General features: G+C 36.9%; 1 protein-coding gene across 3 annotated transcripts; it reads left to right on the top strand.

Moving 5' to 3' along the window:
- Nucleotides 1-934: 934 nt before the first annotated feature.
- Nucleotides 935-19,366, top strand: LOC121384556. 3 transcript variants are annotated; one of them, XM_041515000.1, is made up of 9 exons: nt 935-1,033; nt 4,680-4,909; nt 5,442-5,552; nt 7,808-7,932; nt 8,727-8,880; nt 14,774-14,857; nt 15,677-15,760; nt 16,608-16,823; nt 18,846-19,366. In XM_041515000.1, the coding sequence occupies exons 2-6, from the start codon at nt 4,717-4,719 to the stop codon at nt 14,794-14,796; spliced, it is 606 nt and encodes a 201-aa protein (XP_041370934.1). In that variant the 5' UTR covers nt 935-1,033; nt 4,680-4,716; the 3' UTR covers nt 14,797-14,857; nt 15,677-15,760; nt 16,608-16,823; nt 18,846-19,366. The 3 variants fall into 3 exon arrangements, with proteins under 3 accessions (XP_041370934.1, XP_041370932.1, XP_041370935.1); XM_041514998.1 differs by having other exon boundaries at nt 937-1,055; XM_041515001.1 differs by lacking the exon at nt 935-1,033 and adding an exon at nt 1,181-1,325.
- Nucleotides 19,367-19,375: the final 9 nt, after the last annotated feature.

Here is a 19,375-nt window from a genome sequence, read left to right as displayed (position 1 = left end):
AAATCCCTTGCTACTAATGGAAATATATTGTTGGTTTCCTCTATAAGACTATATTTAAATATTACCAAATGTTTGACATCCAATAGCCGATGATTAATAATCAATATGCTCTAGTGGTGTCGTTAAATAAAACAAACAAACTTTGATTGGTAAGTTCTGTGATCTTGGATGAGACAGTCTGCTTAACCTATGGTTTTACAGAATTATTTACAGTAATAAACCCTGTCGGTTGATATGTCCATTAACCCGAAGTTACAGGATATTTGCTGGAGAACGTTTTAATTTCCTTGAGCAATGTGGTGACACGGGTAAGTACGTACATTATCTCCATACCTTTAAACAAAGACTAATAATATTAGAACCTGTTATGCCACATCAGATTGCTAAAACAAAATACATCACAATACCTTGTGCTTTTTATAATACCGGTAATATTCTTATTATATGCATTTTACACCCTGTTAAACTCGTCAAATGTTATGCTCTAACCCACTGTATAATGATATACATTTGTATTCACTGTAACATAGGAATGTTTACATAATTAACGAGTATCTTTATATCTGGAAAATACACAGGTTTTTGTCGGTCACTCTGTAATAACCATAAAATAGAATTTTAAAAGTGTGTATGTGTGTTTTATTAGGATGGATAACGCGACTACATAGCCATATAGGCCACACCCCTTCACACTCCATATAACGGGCAGAAGACGCGGATGAATGTCATAGTATCGTTAGATCATTATCTATTAAAATGCAAGTGGAAAATACCGTGAACAATATTTGTTCACTTCATATTTTTTACTGTGATCATCGAATCCATCGTTGAGAGTGTGGGGAAATACCGGTATACGCAATAATCTAAAAGCGTACTAGTCCGGTGTTTGTGACGTCGCCATGTGTGTTTGCTGAACTTGACTGCCATCGTAATTGACAGCTATGAATTGTTTGCTAGATTCAGCACGGTTACCTCTTCAACCAAAAAACTTTGTCATTGATAATATGCGTCTTCACTTTAATGTCACTCTCCGGTAACATGTTTTAGTTAAGCAGGTGTGAAAGTAAAGAAAATGACGATTACTATTTACTTAGTGTTACTGATTTGATCACTACTTTAAAAATAATGTTTTTATCTGTTTCCATTTCCTTGATCGTTGACATCAATGTTGGGCGTATTAAGTTTCAGTTTCGATTTGACTTTGCGAATTTTATCACACATGGTGTTTTAAAATATATAAATGAGGTGTATCTTTTAAGGTTTTCTGCAATATTCTGTTGAACCGACTAACACGGTAACAATAGTGGCGATTAACACTGCAACAGGTGACCAATATTGCCGTAACTTAAATATGTAGCCTAAATGATATCAGCGAAATGTATGCTTTAAAATACTATAGGTTATAGTTCCTTGTTTGAAATGTCCATCCCGTATGTGAATTCAAATGTCTCTTTGCCAGGCATGGTGGAAGCAAGTATACACTGGGAGGGGGGCTGATGATCAAGGGTGCAAAGCAAAGTTTCAAGGGGGGTTCGGGAATATTCTCCCCCGTAAAATTTTGAAAACTAGATGTCCTGAAATGCAATTTCCTGCGTTCTACAAATAAAATTCATCTCTGCCTTAAGATTTACTACCAATAATATTTTTTATTCAGAATTATGGGGGGGGGGGGGGTACAGAACTGTTTCTGGCGACTACTGGTGGGTGCTATAGTGGCAGTCTTCCTACAGGGTGGAGTTAGAACCATACATGAATATCATGGTCAGCTAGACTGATTTTTATACCCACTGTTAGATAAATGTGGTATGATAGAAGGTGATGGTATCAGTACGATAGATCGTAAGTGATCGGCCTCCAGAACATTCCACTGATCTTTGGTGGGTGCTATTGTGGCAGTCTTCCTACAGGGTGGAGTTAGAACCATACATGAATATCATGGTCAGCTAGACTGATTTTTGTACCCACTGTTACATAAATGTGGTATGATAGAAGGTGATGGTATCAGTCCGATAGATCGTAAGTGATCGGCCTCCAGAACATTCCACTGATCTCTGGTGGGTGCTATAGTGGCAGTCTTCCTACAGGGTGGAGTTAGAACCATACATGAATATCATGGTCAGCTAGACTGATTTTTATACCCACTGTTAGATAAATGTGGTATGATAGAAGGTGATGGTATCAGTCCGATAGATCGTAAGTGATCGGCCTCCAGAACATTCCACTGATCTCTGGTGGGTGCTATAGTGGCAGTTTTCCTACAGGGTGGAGTTAGAACCATACATGAATATCATGGTCAGCTAGACTGATTTTTATACCCACTGTTAGATAAGTGTGGTATGATAGAAGGTGATGGTATCAGTCCGATAGATCGTAAGTGATCGGCCTCCAGAACATTCCACTGATCTCTCTTGCTCTACACGGGCGAGACGTAGCTCAATGGTGAAGAGTTTGTCGTACAGTTGGTTTAGGATCAATACTTGTTGGTGAGCCCATGAGGCTTAAAAAAACAATTCTGCCAGTGCTCCACAACTTGTGTATCAAAAGCCATGTATTATCCTATATATAGTATGAGTGTTGCTAATAATATATTATAACATTCATCAAATCCCTTAAATTGTATGTGACCCCCCATGTTCCTGCAGGTAGATTAAATGTGAGGAGCCACACTTTATATTGATGTACTGCCTGGGTGTGTTGATACACTTCTTATATCAGTTTTATTGATGTACTGCCTGGGTGTGTTGATACACTTCTTATATCAGTTTTATTGATGTACTGCCTGGGTGTGTTGATACACTTCTTATATCAGTTTTATTGATGTACTGCCTGGGTGTGTTGATACACTTCTTATATCAGTTTTATTTAAAAAATGTTAACATTATCGGCAACAGGAATTGATACATTAATTGGAACCTATTGAAAAGTAGTACTTTCCCTAAACTATATTAAGTTCCCTTTGAATCCACATCTTATTAGAGTAGCCCAGTGGTACAGCGCTCGCTTGATGCACGGTCGGTTTGAGATCGATCCCCATCAGTGGGCCCATTGGGCTATTTCTTGTTTCAGCCAGTGCACCATGACTGGTATATCAAAGGCCGTGGTATGTACTACCCTATCTGTGGGATGGTGCATGTAAAAGATCCCTTGCTGTTAATCGAAACGTGGTGACAGCGGATTTCTTCTCTCAATATCTGTGCAGTCCTTAACCATATGTCTGACACCATATAACTGTAAATAAAATGTGTTGAGTGCGTCGTTAAATAAAACATTTCCTGTCTCAATATCTGTGTGATCCTTAACCATAATATGTCTCATGCAATATAACCGTAAATAAAATGTGTTGAGTGTGTGAGGAAGCCTGTATCGCGATATAACACTAGACATATAGCTGAGATGTGTGCCTAGGACAATTTACTACAATGTTCTTTATATGTAACAAAACCTAGACATATAGCTGAGATGTGTGCCTAGGACAATTTACTGCAATGTTCTTTGTATGTAACAAAACCTAGATATATAGCTGAGATGTGTGCCTAGGACAATTTACTGCAATGTTCTTTATATGTAACAAAACCTAGACATATAGCTGAGATGTGTACCTAGGACAATTTACTGCAATGTTCTTTATATGTAACAAAACCTAGACATATAGCTGAGATGTGTGCCTAGGACAATTTACTACAATGTTCTTTATATGTAACAAAACCATGATGTAGCCCGTATTGCGATGTAACACTAGACATATAGCTGAGATGTGTGCCTAGGACAATTTACTACAATGTTCTTTATATGTAACAAAACCATGATGTAGCCCGTATTGCGATATAACACTAGACATATAGTAGAGATGTGTGCCTAGGACAATTTACTACAATGTTCTTTATATGTAACAAAATCATGATGTAACCCAGTGGTAAAACACTCGTCTGATGTACAGTCAGTTTAGAATCGATCCCTGCCAGTTGGCCCATTGGGTTATTTTTCTCTACCAGTGGTATGTGATGTTCTGTCTGTGAGATTGTACATATAAAAGATCCCTCACAACTAGTGGAAAAATGTAGCAGGTTTCCTTTTTACAGTGCTTCTAGATTATGGTAGCCCCACTCCCGTGGCTAGTAAATAACTACTATTGCCATGCCCGACGACTAATGAAAAAATTTGTCAACTGTTGCAGTTGAGTGTGATTTGTAAATATGAATATCCTGCATCCACCCCCACCTACAATGGTAGTGTTTTATAACTCTATCTCCCTCTTTAAGTGACATATCCGATTATTACTATTATTTAGTAAAATTGTATTAACTTAAAGTAAAGTTGTCAACTGTTGCAGTTGAGTGTGATTTGTAAATATTAATATCCTGCATCCACCCCCACCTACAATGGTAGTGTTTTATAACTCTATCTCCCTCTTTAAGTGACATATCCGATTATTACTATTATTTAGTAAAATTGTATTCACTTAAAGTAAAGTTGGGCTGGTGAATTTTTAATCGTGGCTAGTAAATTTTCAAAATCACTGATGCCATGGCTAGTGGATTTTATATAAATTCTAGAAGCCCTGCTTTTTTAGACTAAATGTCAAAAATTACCAAATGTTTGACATCCAATAGCCGATGATAAATAAATCAATGTGCTCTAGTGGTGTTGTTAAAGAAAACCAACTTTAACCGATATTGCAGGTGATGGTGTGACTGGGCTTGTTACTCCTGTGTGTAAATGGCCATGGCTGAGAATCATCCATCCGGAGCACGACCGAAACAGCCCATCCAGCGACCGCTGACTGCGTATCGTATGTCGGAGGATGAGAGGCTGGCAAGGAAACTACACGAAGAAGAAGAGTCACTGGCCTTGGACGAACTGATGGCGCAGCAGCTACAGGAACAGATTAACGTCAGTGACCACGAAAAAGGTTTGATAGCCAATTTTCCTTTGTGCTGGGGTGTCTTTAAATGTACATTTGTTTGTTCATTCATTCATTCATTCATTCATTGATCCATCCATCCATTCATTCATCCATCCATCCAATTATCCATCCATTCATTCATTTATTAATTCATCCATCCATTTATCCATCCATCTATCCATTCATTTATTTATTCATCCATCCATTTATCCATCCATTCATTCATTTATTCATTCATCCATCCATTTATCCATCCATCTATCCATTCGTTTTTTCATTCATCCATCCATTTATCCATCCATTCATTTGTACATCCATCCATTTATTTATCCATTCATTCATTCATCCATCCATCCAATTATCCATCTATCCATTCATTTATTCATTCATCCATCCATCCATTTATCCATCCATTCATTTGTACATCCATCCATTTATTTATCCATCCATCCATTCATTCATCCATCCATCCATCAGTTCATTCATCCATCCATCCATTTATTCATTCATCCATTCATTTGTTCATTCATTCATTCAGATGAGAGGCTGGCTAAGAGACTCTACGAAGAGGAAAACTCGTTAGCCATGGACGAACTGCTGGCACAGCAACTACAAGAACAGCTTAACGTCAATGATGACCACAAAAAAGGTTTGATAGCCAAGTTTCCTTTGTGCTGGGGTGTTGTTAAACATTCACTCTTCATTCATTCATTCATTCATTCATTCATTCATTCAGATTGAATGTTTAACAACACCCCATTCATCCATTCATTCATCCATACATCCATTTATCCATCCATTCATCCATTCATCCATTCATTAATTGATTCTCATTCCAGCCAGTGCTTCACAACTTGTGTAACAAAGACCACACTATGTACTATCCTGTCTGTGGGATGCAGCATATAAAAGAGTCCTTGCTTCTAATCAGAAAGAGTATCCCAGTGTGTGGTGCCAGTGGGTTTCCTCTCTCATTACCGGTGTTTGTGTGGTCTGTCACCATAACCATAATTAAAATGTGCTGAGTGTTTCATTAAATAAAAGCTTCCTTCCTTCCTTCCTTTTCATTCATCATTTCCATGTTTCTGACAATGTTTACCTTTTTTGTTCTGGTAAAAATCATCTGTATATTGGGATTTATCTTTGAAGACCTCTTAGACTGTATATATACAGTGAAACCTGTCTAAACTGGATCAACCTGTCCAAACCTGTCTAAACTGGATCTTGCTGGGGACCTAATATTTATCCAATTTAGACAGGATCCGGTCTTTAGAGGGATGCGACCCACTGGCTGTGATAAAAGAACATTGTGAGCCGGTCGATCATTATTGTTAATACATTGAGCTGATATCGAGGAACATCTCAATGGTATCACATTGTTTTGTCATCACAGTCTGTATCATGCACCATATTAAACAGGATCAAACATTTCACCATCAGTACACAAGCTAACACTAATTTCTGCACATTTTCTCTGTCTAGTATTGCTTAGTTTCCGCTATTCAACTCTAAAAACTCTAAAGTATTCATAATTTAGTTTAGCACTAACAGCAGATGATGAACTTCAACAAGAGTTTCCTTGATACCACTAAGGTATGGTGATAGTGTGTGTAATATTCACAGCTAATGAACTTCAACAAGAGTTTCCTTGGTACCACTAAGGTATGGTGATAGTGTGTGTAATATTCACAGCTGATGAACTTCAACAAGAGTTTCCTTGATACCACTAAGGTATGGTGATAGTTTTTGTAATATTCACAGCTGATGGACTTCAACAAGAGTTTCCTTGGTACCACTAAGGTATGGTGATAGTGTGTGTAATATTCACAGCTAATGAACTTCAACAAGAGTTTCCTTGGTACCACTAAGGTATGGTGATAGTGTGTGTAATATTCACAGCTAATGAACTTCAACAAGAGTTTCCTTGGTACCACTACGGTATGGTGATAGTGTGTAATATTCACAGCTAATGAACTTCAACAAGAGTTTCCTTGATACCACTAAGGTATGGTGATAGTGTGTGTAATATTCACAGCTAATGAACTTCAACAAGAGTTTTCTTGGTACCACTAAGGTATGGTGATAGTGTGTGTAATATTCGCATGTTAGTTGTTTGTTTTGACCAGCTAATGAACTTCAACAAGAGTTTTCTTGGTACCACTAAGGTATGGTGATAGTGTGTGTAATATTCACAGCTAATGAACTTCAACAAGAGTTTCCTTGGTACTACTAAGGTATGGTGATAATGTGTGTAATATTCACAGCTAATGGACTTCAACAAGAGATTCCTTGGTACCACTACGGTATGGTGATAGTGTGTGTAATATTCACAGCTAATGAACTTCAAGAGGAGTTTCCTCGGTACCACTAAGGTATGGTGATAGTGTGTATAATATTCACATGTCAGTTGTTTGTTTTGACCAGCTATTGAACTTCAACAAGACTTTCCTTGATACCACTAAGGTATGGTGATAGTGTGTGTAATATTCGCATGTCAGTTGTTTGTTTTGACCAGCTAATGAACTTCAACAAGAGTTTTCTTGGTACCACTAAGGTATGGTGATAGTGTGTGTAATATTCACAGCTAATGAACTTCAACAAGAGTTTCCTTGGTACTACTAAGGTATGGTGATAGTGTGTGTAATATTCACAGCTAATGGACTTCAACAAGAGTTTCCTTGGTACCACTACGGTATGGTGATAGTGTGTGTAATATTCACAGCTAATGAACTTCAAGAGGAGTTTCCTTGGTACTACTAAGGTATGGTGATAGTGTGTATAATATTCACATGTCAGTTGTTTGTTTTGACCAGCTATTGAACTTCAACAAGAGTTTCCTTGATACCACTAAGGTATGGTGATAGTGTGTGTAATATTCGCATGTCAGTTGTTTGTTTTGACCAGCTAATGAACTTCAACAAGAGTTTTCTCGGCATCAGGACAAGACGATGGTGGATGGAATGTTCGCCAGACAACTCCAGCTGGAGGAGGAAAAAAACCAACAGAAGAAACGTCCGCCTAGACGACCGGTAAACACTTAGAGAATAAGCATTGAGCTACGAGGAATTACGATAATTCACTAGGGACAGATAATTAGTTACTCCTTGTAGCGAGTTGGTTATTCCTGTTATTACGATAATTCACTAGGGACAGATAATTAGTTACTCCTTGTAGCGAGTTGGTTATTCCTGTTATTACGATAATTCACTTGGGACAGATAATTTGTTACTCCTTGTAACGAGTTGGTTATTCCTGTTATTACGATAATTCACTAGGGACAGATAATTAGTTACTCCTTGTAGCGAGTTGGTTATTCCTGTTATTACGATAATTCACTAGGGACAGATAATTAGTTACTCTTGGTTATTCCTGTTATTACGATAATTCACTAGGGACAGATAATTAGTTACTCCTTGTAGCGAGTTGGTTATTACCCATCGACACTTTTAACTAGTTTTCAGTATAAACATTCCTCTGCTGAGGACTTGGAAAAACTCAGTGTTGTCACTTTTAACTAGTTTTCAGTATAAACAGTCCTCTGCTGAGGACTAGGATAAACTCAGTGTTGTCACTTTTAACTAGTTTTCAGTATAAACATTCCTCTGCTGAGGACTTGGAAAAACTCAGTGTTGTCACTTTTAACTAGTTTTCAGTATAAACAGTCCTCTGCTGAGGACTAGGAAAAACTCAGTGTTGTCACTTTTAACTAGTTTTCAGTATAAACATTCCTCTGCTGAGGACTAGGAAAAACTCAGTGTTGTCACGTTTAACTATTTGTTTACTATTTGTGTAGTTTATTTCACTGTTGTTTCCTTAACTGCAGGAAAGTGATTTTGAAGATGACCTGGGTATGTTACAGCTACCGAGAATCGTATTGGCCATGAGTGGACATCAACCAATGGGTGGTAATCTTCCGTCCGGTCAACAGCGGAGACAGTTGGCCACGATAGGTGGACAGAGACGACCGGCTAACGCAGGTCAGTCTTACTAAATAGATATCATGTTTACACTTCCACCCCAACCTCCACCCCAAGAATAAACAAATAAATGATGATTTTAAAGCACTTTGGTTGTGTCCAAACTTTTCTAAATCCAACACTTCCCTTTCCATGAAAAATAAGGGCATGAACCCGTCTTCAAGAACTAGTTTTTCTGAACATAAACTGTGTTAAGATAACTATAGAATAAAAGCATTGAAACACGGTTATTATTATTGTTTTATTTCAGCTTGAGAATCGGTCTCAGAACTAGTGATAGGATGATTAGTTTTTAATTTTTCGTACTTGGGTTAAGGTTTGATTTATTCACAATACTTTCCATAAGTATGCCAACTATCAAACATACATTTTAATAAACCACTTTAACAGCAACAAACTATTTTTAATGGACACTTGTTAAATAACTGTAAATAAATCTGTCATAAAAAGAAAAACTAACTTGGACAAAAATGTGCCTTGACAAGAAAAAAAAATCCCATTTTTACCATTTTACCATGCCGCTATAGCAATTGATATGATTGGACAAAATGTCTCACTGCATCATCAGGATTTCCATTGGAGTGCAAGCTATAGAAATACTGATGTATCATTTTTTAAAACTCCATGTAAACTGTGGTATGCAAACTGAAAAACAGTGCAGGAAACTATGTGCTTAACACAGTGAATATGGTGAACCATGCTCAATTTTTGCACCTCTAAACAAAACTACTACTTGTTGTTATAGTAGGAGAACCTTCACAAGTGGGAGGTTAGCAAATATAAAGATGATGCCATTGACCACACGTACTTCTTCTTCTTCTTCTTCTTCTTCATTCACATTTGTGAAAATGGTCTCATACAGTTATTCCAATGAGAGTGATGAATTGGGCAGTTGTTTGCAGGTCGTCCCTGGATCCCCAGAGCTTCTGATGTAGGTATGTTCCATGCGGCCAGAAATGGCTTCTCTCCCAGTTGTGTAGTGGACATTGTTGTAGGATATGTTCTGGTGTTTGCAGGCCTGTATCACATTGACAGTCACTTGTGTGACATATATTGAACTTGTGGAGATAGACGTTTAGGCGGCAGTGACCTGTGCGAAGCCTGAAGATTGTAGTCTGGGCTCGTCTTTCAAGTGTCTTCCATGGGTCGTGGTTTGTCACTCCATGCCGTGTTTTCCGTCTTTCCTTCTGCTTTCGCTTAATGATAGTCTTGATTTCTTGATAAGAGGTGGGATCTGTTTCCTGAATCATCTTTCTTCCACATTTTGCTAGTGAATCTGCTTTTTTGTTTCCAGCAATATTGCAGTGTGCTGGGATCCACTTCATTGATGTTGTTGTTGTTGTTGTTGTTAATAGCTGTGACAGTAGGGTATAGATTTTCCATGGTATTGTGTCTTCTGCATGTGATGGTGGGAAGAGTTCTTGGCTGAGGATCTCTAGTGCTTCATGGACTGCTTTTTCTTCAGCGTTAATGTTTGAAGAGAGTGATCCAGTTGGTATAAATCTGGAGATTGTTTTTCCATTTGGGAATTTGATGTAGATTCCCCCTCCTCCATTTTTGGTGGCTTCTTCTGCTGACCCATCAGTGTATATATGTGTCCAGATTGTTTTATTGAATTTTTTTTTCTATGTGTTCGAGAGTCAAGCGATTCAGCAAATCTGGTGTGATATCTTCTATCGCACGTGCAAATGTCACAGAGATATGCAGTTGGACTTCCATGCTAAAGTGCAGACAATAGGACTCCGTCATGTGTGGTCATGTGGGATAGAAAAGTTGAAATTTCCACCACCGAGGATGTGCTTTTTCTATCCCACATGACCCTATATGATGGAGTCTTTTTCACCAATCCATTCAATAAATAAACCATTATTTTTACACAAAGAGACAAAGATGGCTAAGAAAATAACTTCTTTAGTTTATCATTTTATCATAAATAAACTACACTATCATATTTGCTGTATCTATTTCATATGTTAAATATAATTTAACATTACAAATTAACAAGATAGCTGTGATATTGAAGGTTTTAATAAAAACAAATACTGATCTACGTCTGTTCTGTGATGACGTCCGATCACCAACTCACATTAATATTACCAACAACATAATACTCCCCATGTTAAATACAATGAGATCACCAACTCACATTAATATTACCAACAACATAATACTCCCCATGTTAAATACAAAGAGATCACCAACTCACATTAATATTACCAACAACATAATACTCCCCATGTTAAATACAGTGAGATCACCAACTCACATTAATATTACCAACAACATAATACTCCCCATGTTAAATACAGTGAGATCACCAACTCACATTAATATTACCAACAACATAATACTCCCCATGTTAAATACAATGAGATCACCAACTCACATTAATATTACCAACAACATAATACTCCCCATGTTAAATACAATGAGATCACCAACTCACATTAATATTACCAACAACATAATACTCCCCATGTTAAATACAATGAGATCACCAACTCACATTAATATTACCAACAACATCATACTCCCCATGTTAAATACAATGAGATCACCAACTCACATTAATATTACCAACAACATCATACTCCCCATGTTAAATACAATGAGATCACCAACTCACATTAATATTACCAACAACATAATACTCCCCATGTTAAATACAAAGAAGTCATAGCAAGAATGGGTCTGTCTTGCATATCTAGGGATGGGGGGGGGGGGGGGGGGAATGGTTTCTGGTTATAATCTGTTATGAAAGGTTATTATTTCATTTATTTCGCTATGATGTGTTATAATCTGATTTATGTATTTTTAATGTGCTATTAATCTGATGATTTTGATTTTAATACATTTAGGGAATAACTCTGCTGTGTTTTCTGATTTGCGGACGTATATCGGTAGTTTTACTGTCGCAAATTTAGTTTTATTGGCGACACGTTAGCGGAGCCAATAAAAGGGTAATTTGCAACAGTAAAACCACTGATATACTTCCGCAAATTGGAAAACATAGTAGGGTTATGCCTATTCTAATGTCAACTGTTTTATTACTTTTTCTGAAATAAACTATAACAGACTTTCCTAAGATATAATGTTATTACAGTGACATCACTCAGGAATGTAGACCGATTTACATACCAACAAATGATTCCTATGCTCAACAAATAAGTATGCCGTTTTGTAAGTTTGTAATAATTTATTTCAAATTTCTTCTTGGTGTACAATGAATTGTATTCTCGAGTAAGTATAGCTGATAACAATAATAACAAAAGTAAAATAGAGCAATTGTTTGAAATAATATAGGACCTTGACATTAACAAAGCATTGGTTTTTAAACTACAGTGAGTGTGTTAAGATTTACTGCTGTTGGAAATTTGTGCCATAATTGTACACGTGGATTGTTGAATTGTGGATTTCAAATTATTTTTGGTAAGGCCAAGTAAAAAAAATTGTTTGGTTCCTGTTACATGCCAAAAACAAATAGGGTAGGTAGGTAGGGAAAACTTCTTCTTTTTTTCTTCTTCTCCCCCCCCCCCCCCATTTTCGAGCTAATATTTCCTGAATAGTATAGCAGATTAATATATTAAAAGCTCTTTCTTTGTGTTACAGTGCAACTGACAATACATACTCTAATGAGAATCATTAATTATTTTCTATAAAAAAAAACCCATGTCGTAACCTAGTCAAACCACAATCGGTATTAATGTAAACACCACCCAAGTCTAATACTACACGGTAAGGTTATAAACTACGATAACACTAAAATAACACTATAATTTGTTCATTGGAAAAAAGTTTTAATATCAAAGGTCTGATCCACAACATGGTTACACCCCCTCACAATTACAGCAACAACACTGATCTTCCCGGCCTATTTCATTGCCAGTATTGCAGTAACAAAATGTACATCATGAACACAAGGAAGATGTCAATAAAAATTAACAAAATAAGTTAACAAAAAGATCTCCATACTAACTATCCTCATAGCAGAGATATCAAAAGAAAACAACTATTTTCAGGAAAACAGTTTCCCTTTTGGTCGTCCATAAGGACACTGCACAGTATCTTTGCACTGTTGACAAAGAGGTAAAACAGGTTTGTATTTTTGCTTTTAAAGGTCTGATCCACAACATGGTTACACCCCCTCACAACTACAGCACTGCAGACGCTATTAAATGTGAAAAGAGTTGTCATTTCTTAAGGTTTTGGGTACTACCAGTTCATTTCAAATGCCATGGATATCATCATATTTAATAATAAATACAGGGGTTATTTGTCAAACAAATGCAAAATATTGATAGAGTTGATGTCTAAATATTTAATTTAAGTAATCTTTTCAGCATAATCGGCTATTTTCATGTTTACTCTTTATGTTTAACATTGAATCGTAACTCGGTATTTCTAGAAGTTCGATTACGTTTTAGGGAATTCCCCTACCAAAATAGACTGGAAATTTGTATCATTCTGCTTTTTAACAGTAAACTAGCGTAACATTTTGAAGATTGGATTCACAAGTTCCGAGTAGTTCCGAATGAGTTCGAGAACACGTCCGAGAGCATGTGGTGTCAATGGCGTCTTCCATTTACAGAGTAGAATGTCAAAAATTTGCTCATTCAAATCAAATAATATTACACATGTATTTAAATCAATTTCAAATGAAACGACATTCAAGGAATCGGAACACCTCGTCACATTCCGCTACGCTTATATTTCGTGGAAATGTACGAGGAGTTCCGAATGGCTCTCGGAAGCTTTTCATTTGGAACTCTTCGGAAGTAAAATTGCGCGAAGTGTTCCGGGTCTTCTGGTAACGAGATCTTGGACTGACAGATCTCGTGGCATCTCTCTGCAGTTGTTGATTTTAGAGTCGACGAAAATTAGGATTGATATTAATGGATTATTAAATAAAACAGGTGGGAAAAAAAAAGGTGGGGAAAAGGTTAAAAAAAAGTTTAGGTTCGGCACCAAAAATTTAGGGACGGTCGGGTAACCGGAACCAAACAATTTTTTTTACTACGCCTAAGTGACTTTAATTTTGTGTACATCTGAATCTATTTATAAAAAAAACATTTTCGTTTCGTCAACATTAATGCCGTGAATAACTGAGGAATATATTTGTTTTCTGAGGAGTCTGCATTATAACTCCTAACACTCGCTTCACTGTGATTCCCCGGAATGTTCATGATTTATAGTTGTGGCCCTAACACAGTGATTGGTAAGGCCAGCATCAAGGGTATTTGATTTCATCATGTCATTTATTGTCTCAACACCTACCGGCCATGAAGTGTACCACATTTTGTCCGATGGTTGTATTTTTGTTCTGTATTTTTGAAATAGATATGGAGTGCTTAGGTTTCTGTTTTTCTAAATATATGTTCAATGATTTCACTGGACATTTGTCATCACCCGTTTCCTACACGTGAGGTTTGTGTTCAAAATCTTTGTCTTTTAAATCATTTCCTGTATGATTTTTAGTTGCCTCATTGTAGGTCATAACAACAATATCTGATTCATCACTGTAACTTTTCCAGTCAACATGAAAATCATCACAATATTTTTGACCGACATCTGACATTGTTGTTGATAAACAAACCTGCGCGTATCAATACATGTGACGTAGGTAGCACCTGGCAATATGCGACCAGTATAACGGTGGTTTTACCACCTGAAATTTTATTAGAGATCCAATCAGATTGGTTCTTACAAATATGTTGAATTAGAATATTTAATTAATTTCAGTTCAATGAGATATTTAATGAATTTTAGTTTGATAGTTTATCATTTGATTTATTCCACTTTAATGAGTTAGCATCAATTTAATTTCAGATAGATTGGTTATAATTCAATTAATTTCAGTTTGTATTTATAGAGTTACTTTGTTTTTCATCTGCAGAAAACTTGCCTGATGGTGAGTGACCCAGAACAATTACTAATGATAAACAGTCCACAAGATTTCTTGGGCTTCCTCAACATGACGGTGAGTATTTTATGTAAAACAGTTTGTGTTGAGTACAACCAAGTAAATACGAGTTTGAGTTAAACATATACAATGTAAAACAGTTTGTGTTGAGTACAACTAAGTAGATATGAGTATGAGTTAAACACATACAATGTAAGACAGTTTGTGTTGAGTACAACCAAGTAAATATGAAGTTGAGTTAAACATATACAATGTAAAACAGTTTGTGTTGAGTACAACCAAGTAAATACGAGTTTGAGTTAAACATATACAATGTAAGACAGTTTGCGTTGCGTACAATCAAGTAAATATGAAGTTGAGTTAAACATATACAATGTAAGACAGTTTGTGTTGAGTACAACCAAGTAAATACGAGGTTGAGTTAAACATATACAATGTAAGACAGTTTGTGTTGAGTACAACCAAGTAAATATGAAGTTGAGTTAAACATATACAATGTAAGACAGTTTGTGTTGAGTACAACCAAGTAAATATGAGTTTGAGTTAAACATATACAATGTAAGACAGTTTGTGTTGCGTACAACCAAGTAAATACGAGTTTGAGTTAAACATATACAATGTAAGACAGTTTGTGTTGCGTACAACCAAGTAAATATGAAGTTGAGGTAAACATATACAATGTAAAACAGTTTGTGTTGAGTACAACCAAGTAAATATGAAGTTGAGTTAAACATATACAATGTAAGACAGTTTGTGTTCAGTACAACTAAGTAGATATGAGTTAAACATGTGTGCTATTAAGTTTAAGATATGTTCATATCTTGTTAAACATCTGTTCATTTTCTTTCTGGTAATTGTTTATTTGTTTTACTCTAGAGAGATCCACGTTTACTCTTTGCCATGATGGCTCCTCAATTTGAACATCTAAACGAGGAAAATGTTGATCTAAATGATTACGATGTAAGTAGATAAATTCTTGTCTACTGGGTATATTCAACCAGTTGCAGATATGATTATTTATTATACAGTAGTTAGTAAACTAGTGGAAAATGTCAACAAAATGAAGTAATTTAACCTCTTTCACTCTAAAAGGTTTTATTCTCACAGTACAGTTGCACAAGACTTACTTAGCAGTATATGATATTTTAGTTTTTTAATAAAAGCCCGTAACCACTTCAGGGAACTTTATTTTCTTCAAAATCTTGATTAGCGATATTCTAGTGAGTTAAAAATTGATTAGCAAGTACTATTTAATGTTTTAAAATTGTGTAGCGATCTCTGAAAGTTGCATAGCAAATCTCGATGCGATACTGAACAAAATGTTCCCTACGCTTTTCTTTAAACAAAGTTTTATCTCTGTTCCATTTTTAGTTTTTTACACAATTTCCTGCTTTTAGTGCCCAACTCTGAGATGATTTGTTTTAATAGCTTTATAGTGCAGACTTACAGATCACGTTAGTCTTACATAGGGATTTGACCATTTCTCACCGAGTTATAGGCCCACGCTTGTAAAACCTTTAGAGTCTAGGCTCAATCTCTAATGACGTCACTTGCGTACAGTTTGTATGGTGTTGTGATGATGTTAAAGTTTCAGACTCTATTAGACTCTTGAGTCTAGACTTTAAACATTTTTATAAGCATGGTGCATTGCCTTAAATTTAGGAGATAACAAATTTGTTCGGTCTGATAGGGGATATGTATTGCTTTATTTGAAAAGGAACAAATCTTATGATGTCTCATACATTAGTTGCCTGGTTACAGTTACTTTTTGTTTAGGTTTCCTGACAAAGTTAATCTTTATTTTCAGTCCATGTGGGAACTGGCCGAACGTTTAGGTGAAGTTAAACACAAAGGATTGACAAATGAAGGTATTTCTGCTTTGCCCACCCGCCAGTACCAGCTCAACGGACCTCAGAACACAGACTGTCAGATATGTCTTACGAAGTTTGAAACAGGAGAAGAATTGAGAATATTGCCGTGTACACACGAGTACCACACAGCCTGTATTAACGAGTGGCTTAAGGTAAGATATCACAAGTACCACACAGCCTGTTTGACGAGTGGCTCAAGGTAAGATATCACAAGTACCACACAGCCTGTATTGACGAGTGGCTCAAGGTAAGATATCACAAGTACCACACAGCCTGTATTGACGAGTGGCTCAAGGTAAGATATCACAAGTACCACACAGCCTGTATTGACGAGTGGCTCAAGGTAAGATATCACGAGTACCACACAGCCTGTATTAACGAGTGGCTCACGGTGAGATATCACGAGTACCACACAGCCTGTATTGAAGAGTGACTCAAGGTGAGATATCACGAGTACCACACAGCCTGTATTGACGAGTGGCTCAAGGTGAGATATCACGAGTACCACACACCGTTTATTGATGAGTGGCTCAAAGTGAAATATCACGAGTACCACACACCATTTATAAACGAGTGGCTCAAGGTGAGATATCATGAGTACCACACAGCCTGTATTGACGAGTGGCTCAAGGTAAGATATCACAAGTACCACACAGCCTGTATTGACGAGTGGCTCAAGGTAAGATATCACAAGTACCACACAGCCTGTATTGACGAGTGGCTCAAGGTAAGATATCACAAATACCACACAGCCTGTATTTTTGAGTGGCTTCAAGGTAAGATATCACAAGTACCACACAGCCTGTATTGATGAATGGCTCAAGGTAAGATATCACAAGTACCACACAGCCTGTGTTGATGAGTGGCTCAAGGTAAGATATCACAAGTACCACATAGCCTGTATTGACGAGTGGCTCAAGGTAAGATATCACAAGTACCACACAGCCTGTATTGACGAGTGGCTCAAGGTAAGATATCACAAGTACCACACAGCCTGTATTGACGAGTTGCTTCAAGGTAAGATATCACAAGTACCACGCAGCCTGTATTGACGAGTGGCTCAAGGTAAGATATCACAAATACCACACAGCCTGTATTTTTGAGTGGCTTCAAGGTAAGATATCACAAGTACCACACAGCCTGTATTGACGAGTTGCTTCAAGGTAAGATATCACAAGTACCACACAGCCTGTATTGACGAGTGGCTCACGGTAAGATATCACAAGTACCACACAGCCTGTATTAATGGGTGGCTCACGGTGAGATATCACGAGTATCACACAGCCTGTATTGAAGAGTGACTCAAGGTGAGATATCACGAATACCACACAGCCTGTATTGACGAGTGGCTCAAGGTGAGATATTACGAGTACTACACACCGTTTATTGACGAGTGGGTCAAGGTGAGATATCACGAGTACCAAACACCATTTATTGTCGAGTGGCTCAAGGTAAGATATCATGAGTACCACACACCGTTTATTGATGAGTGGCTCAAAGTGAAATATCATGAGTACCACACACCGTTTATTAACGAGTGGCTCAAGGTGAGATATCACGAGTACCACACACAGTTTATTGGTGAGTGGCTCAAGGTAAGATATCACCAGTACCAACACACTGTTTATTGGTGAGTGGCTCAAGGTAAGATTAACTCCAACCTACAATGGAGTTCAATTTAAAGATAGGCTGATCCATGGTGATGACTTAGATATCAAAGTCAAACTGATATGATATCAGTCATGAATCACAGGTTGGAATGGGAAATCATTCAGTGAGTCCATTAAGAAGAATCGACCCTGTGCCCCTAGCACTTTGGATTACGTTTTTTGTTTTTCCACCAAGTTGCTTCTCACTCATTAATAGTCCAAGATGATAACGTAGAAATAAATAGAGAATAACTAGTTAATGATGTAGGATGTCGGCTTTATCCTGGGAAGGTACGACCTGGAGGTCAAATGAGCAATGTTGTAATGCAGCTATGCATGTGACATCAAAAGTCATAATCTGCTAGTATACGTTTGTGACTTTGCTTTAATCGGTCATCATAGTTGGCCAATAGAAACAGAGGCTGCAGGATAAAAGTGTTTTTCTAGCATGTGTAAACTTTATTCTCTTATTATTCTCCAATATCTTTGTTCCGTGTTCTTCAGTTGTTTATTTTGTCGTTACAGAGGAATGCAACTTGTCCTGTCTGTCGTAACAACATCTCGACTAGTTAAATCCTGCTAGACCCAAGCCATGGGACAAGTATCTGTGATAACAACTCCAAAACACATCGAGTGAAAGCTCAATAACATCGACTGTGTAACAAATTGAGAGGTTGATAATCCAGACAGTGGAAGGACAAAGTGACATTATGTCCTCTCTCTACAATTGTATTTACTCCAGAGACTGGCTTCTACTTGCTGACATTATCCAAATGAAATGAAAAATGAAGATTTCTTTCCATGTTTAATTTGAATCCCAAAAATGATTATGGTCAACGACAGAAAAGACACTTTATGCCCCATCATTTTGGCTTTGAACACTATAAATACATTGTATAACATCCAGTAGTAATTTTTTAGTATGTTATCTTGGACAAACAGGAGGGCAGGGGGTCATCTTAAACTTAATAATCGGGATATGCTGTGAAATTGCAATACTTATACTTAAGTTTACTCATTTTGTATAAAACCAGAAGTGAAACCATTATATTCCT

This window comes from Gigantopelta aegis, chromosome 10 (assembly GCF_016097555.1).
Source record: "Gigantopelta aegis isolate Gae_Host chromosome 10, Gae_host_genome, whole genome shotgun sequence".
NCBI classification, from domain to species: Eukaryota; Metazoa; Mollusca; class Gastropoda; order Neomphalida; family Peltospiridae; genus Gigantopelta; species Gigantopelta aegis.
This window is presented reverse-complemented; position numbering and strand designations above follow the sequence as displayed.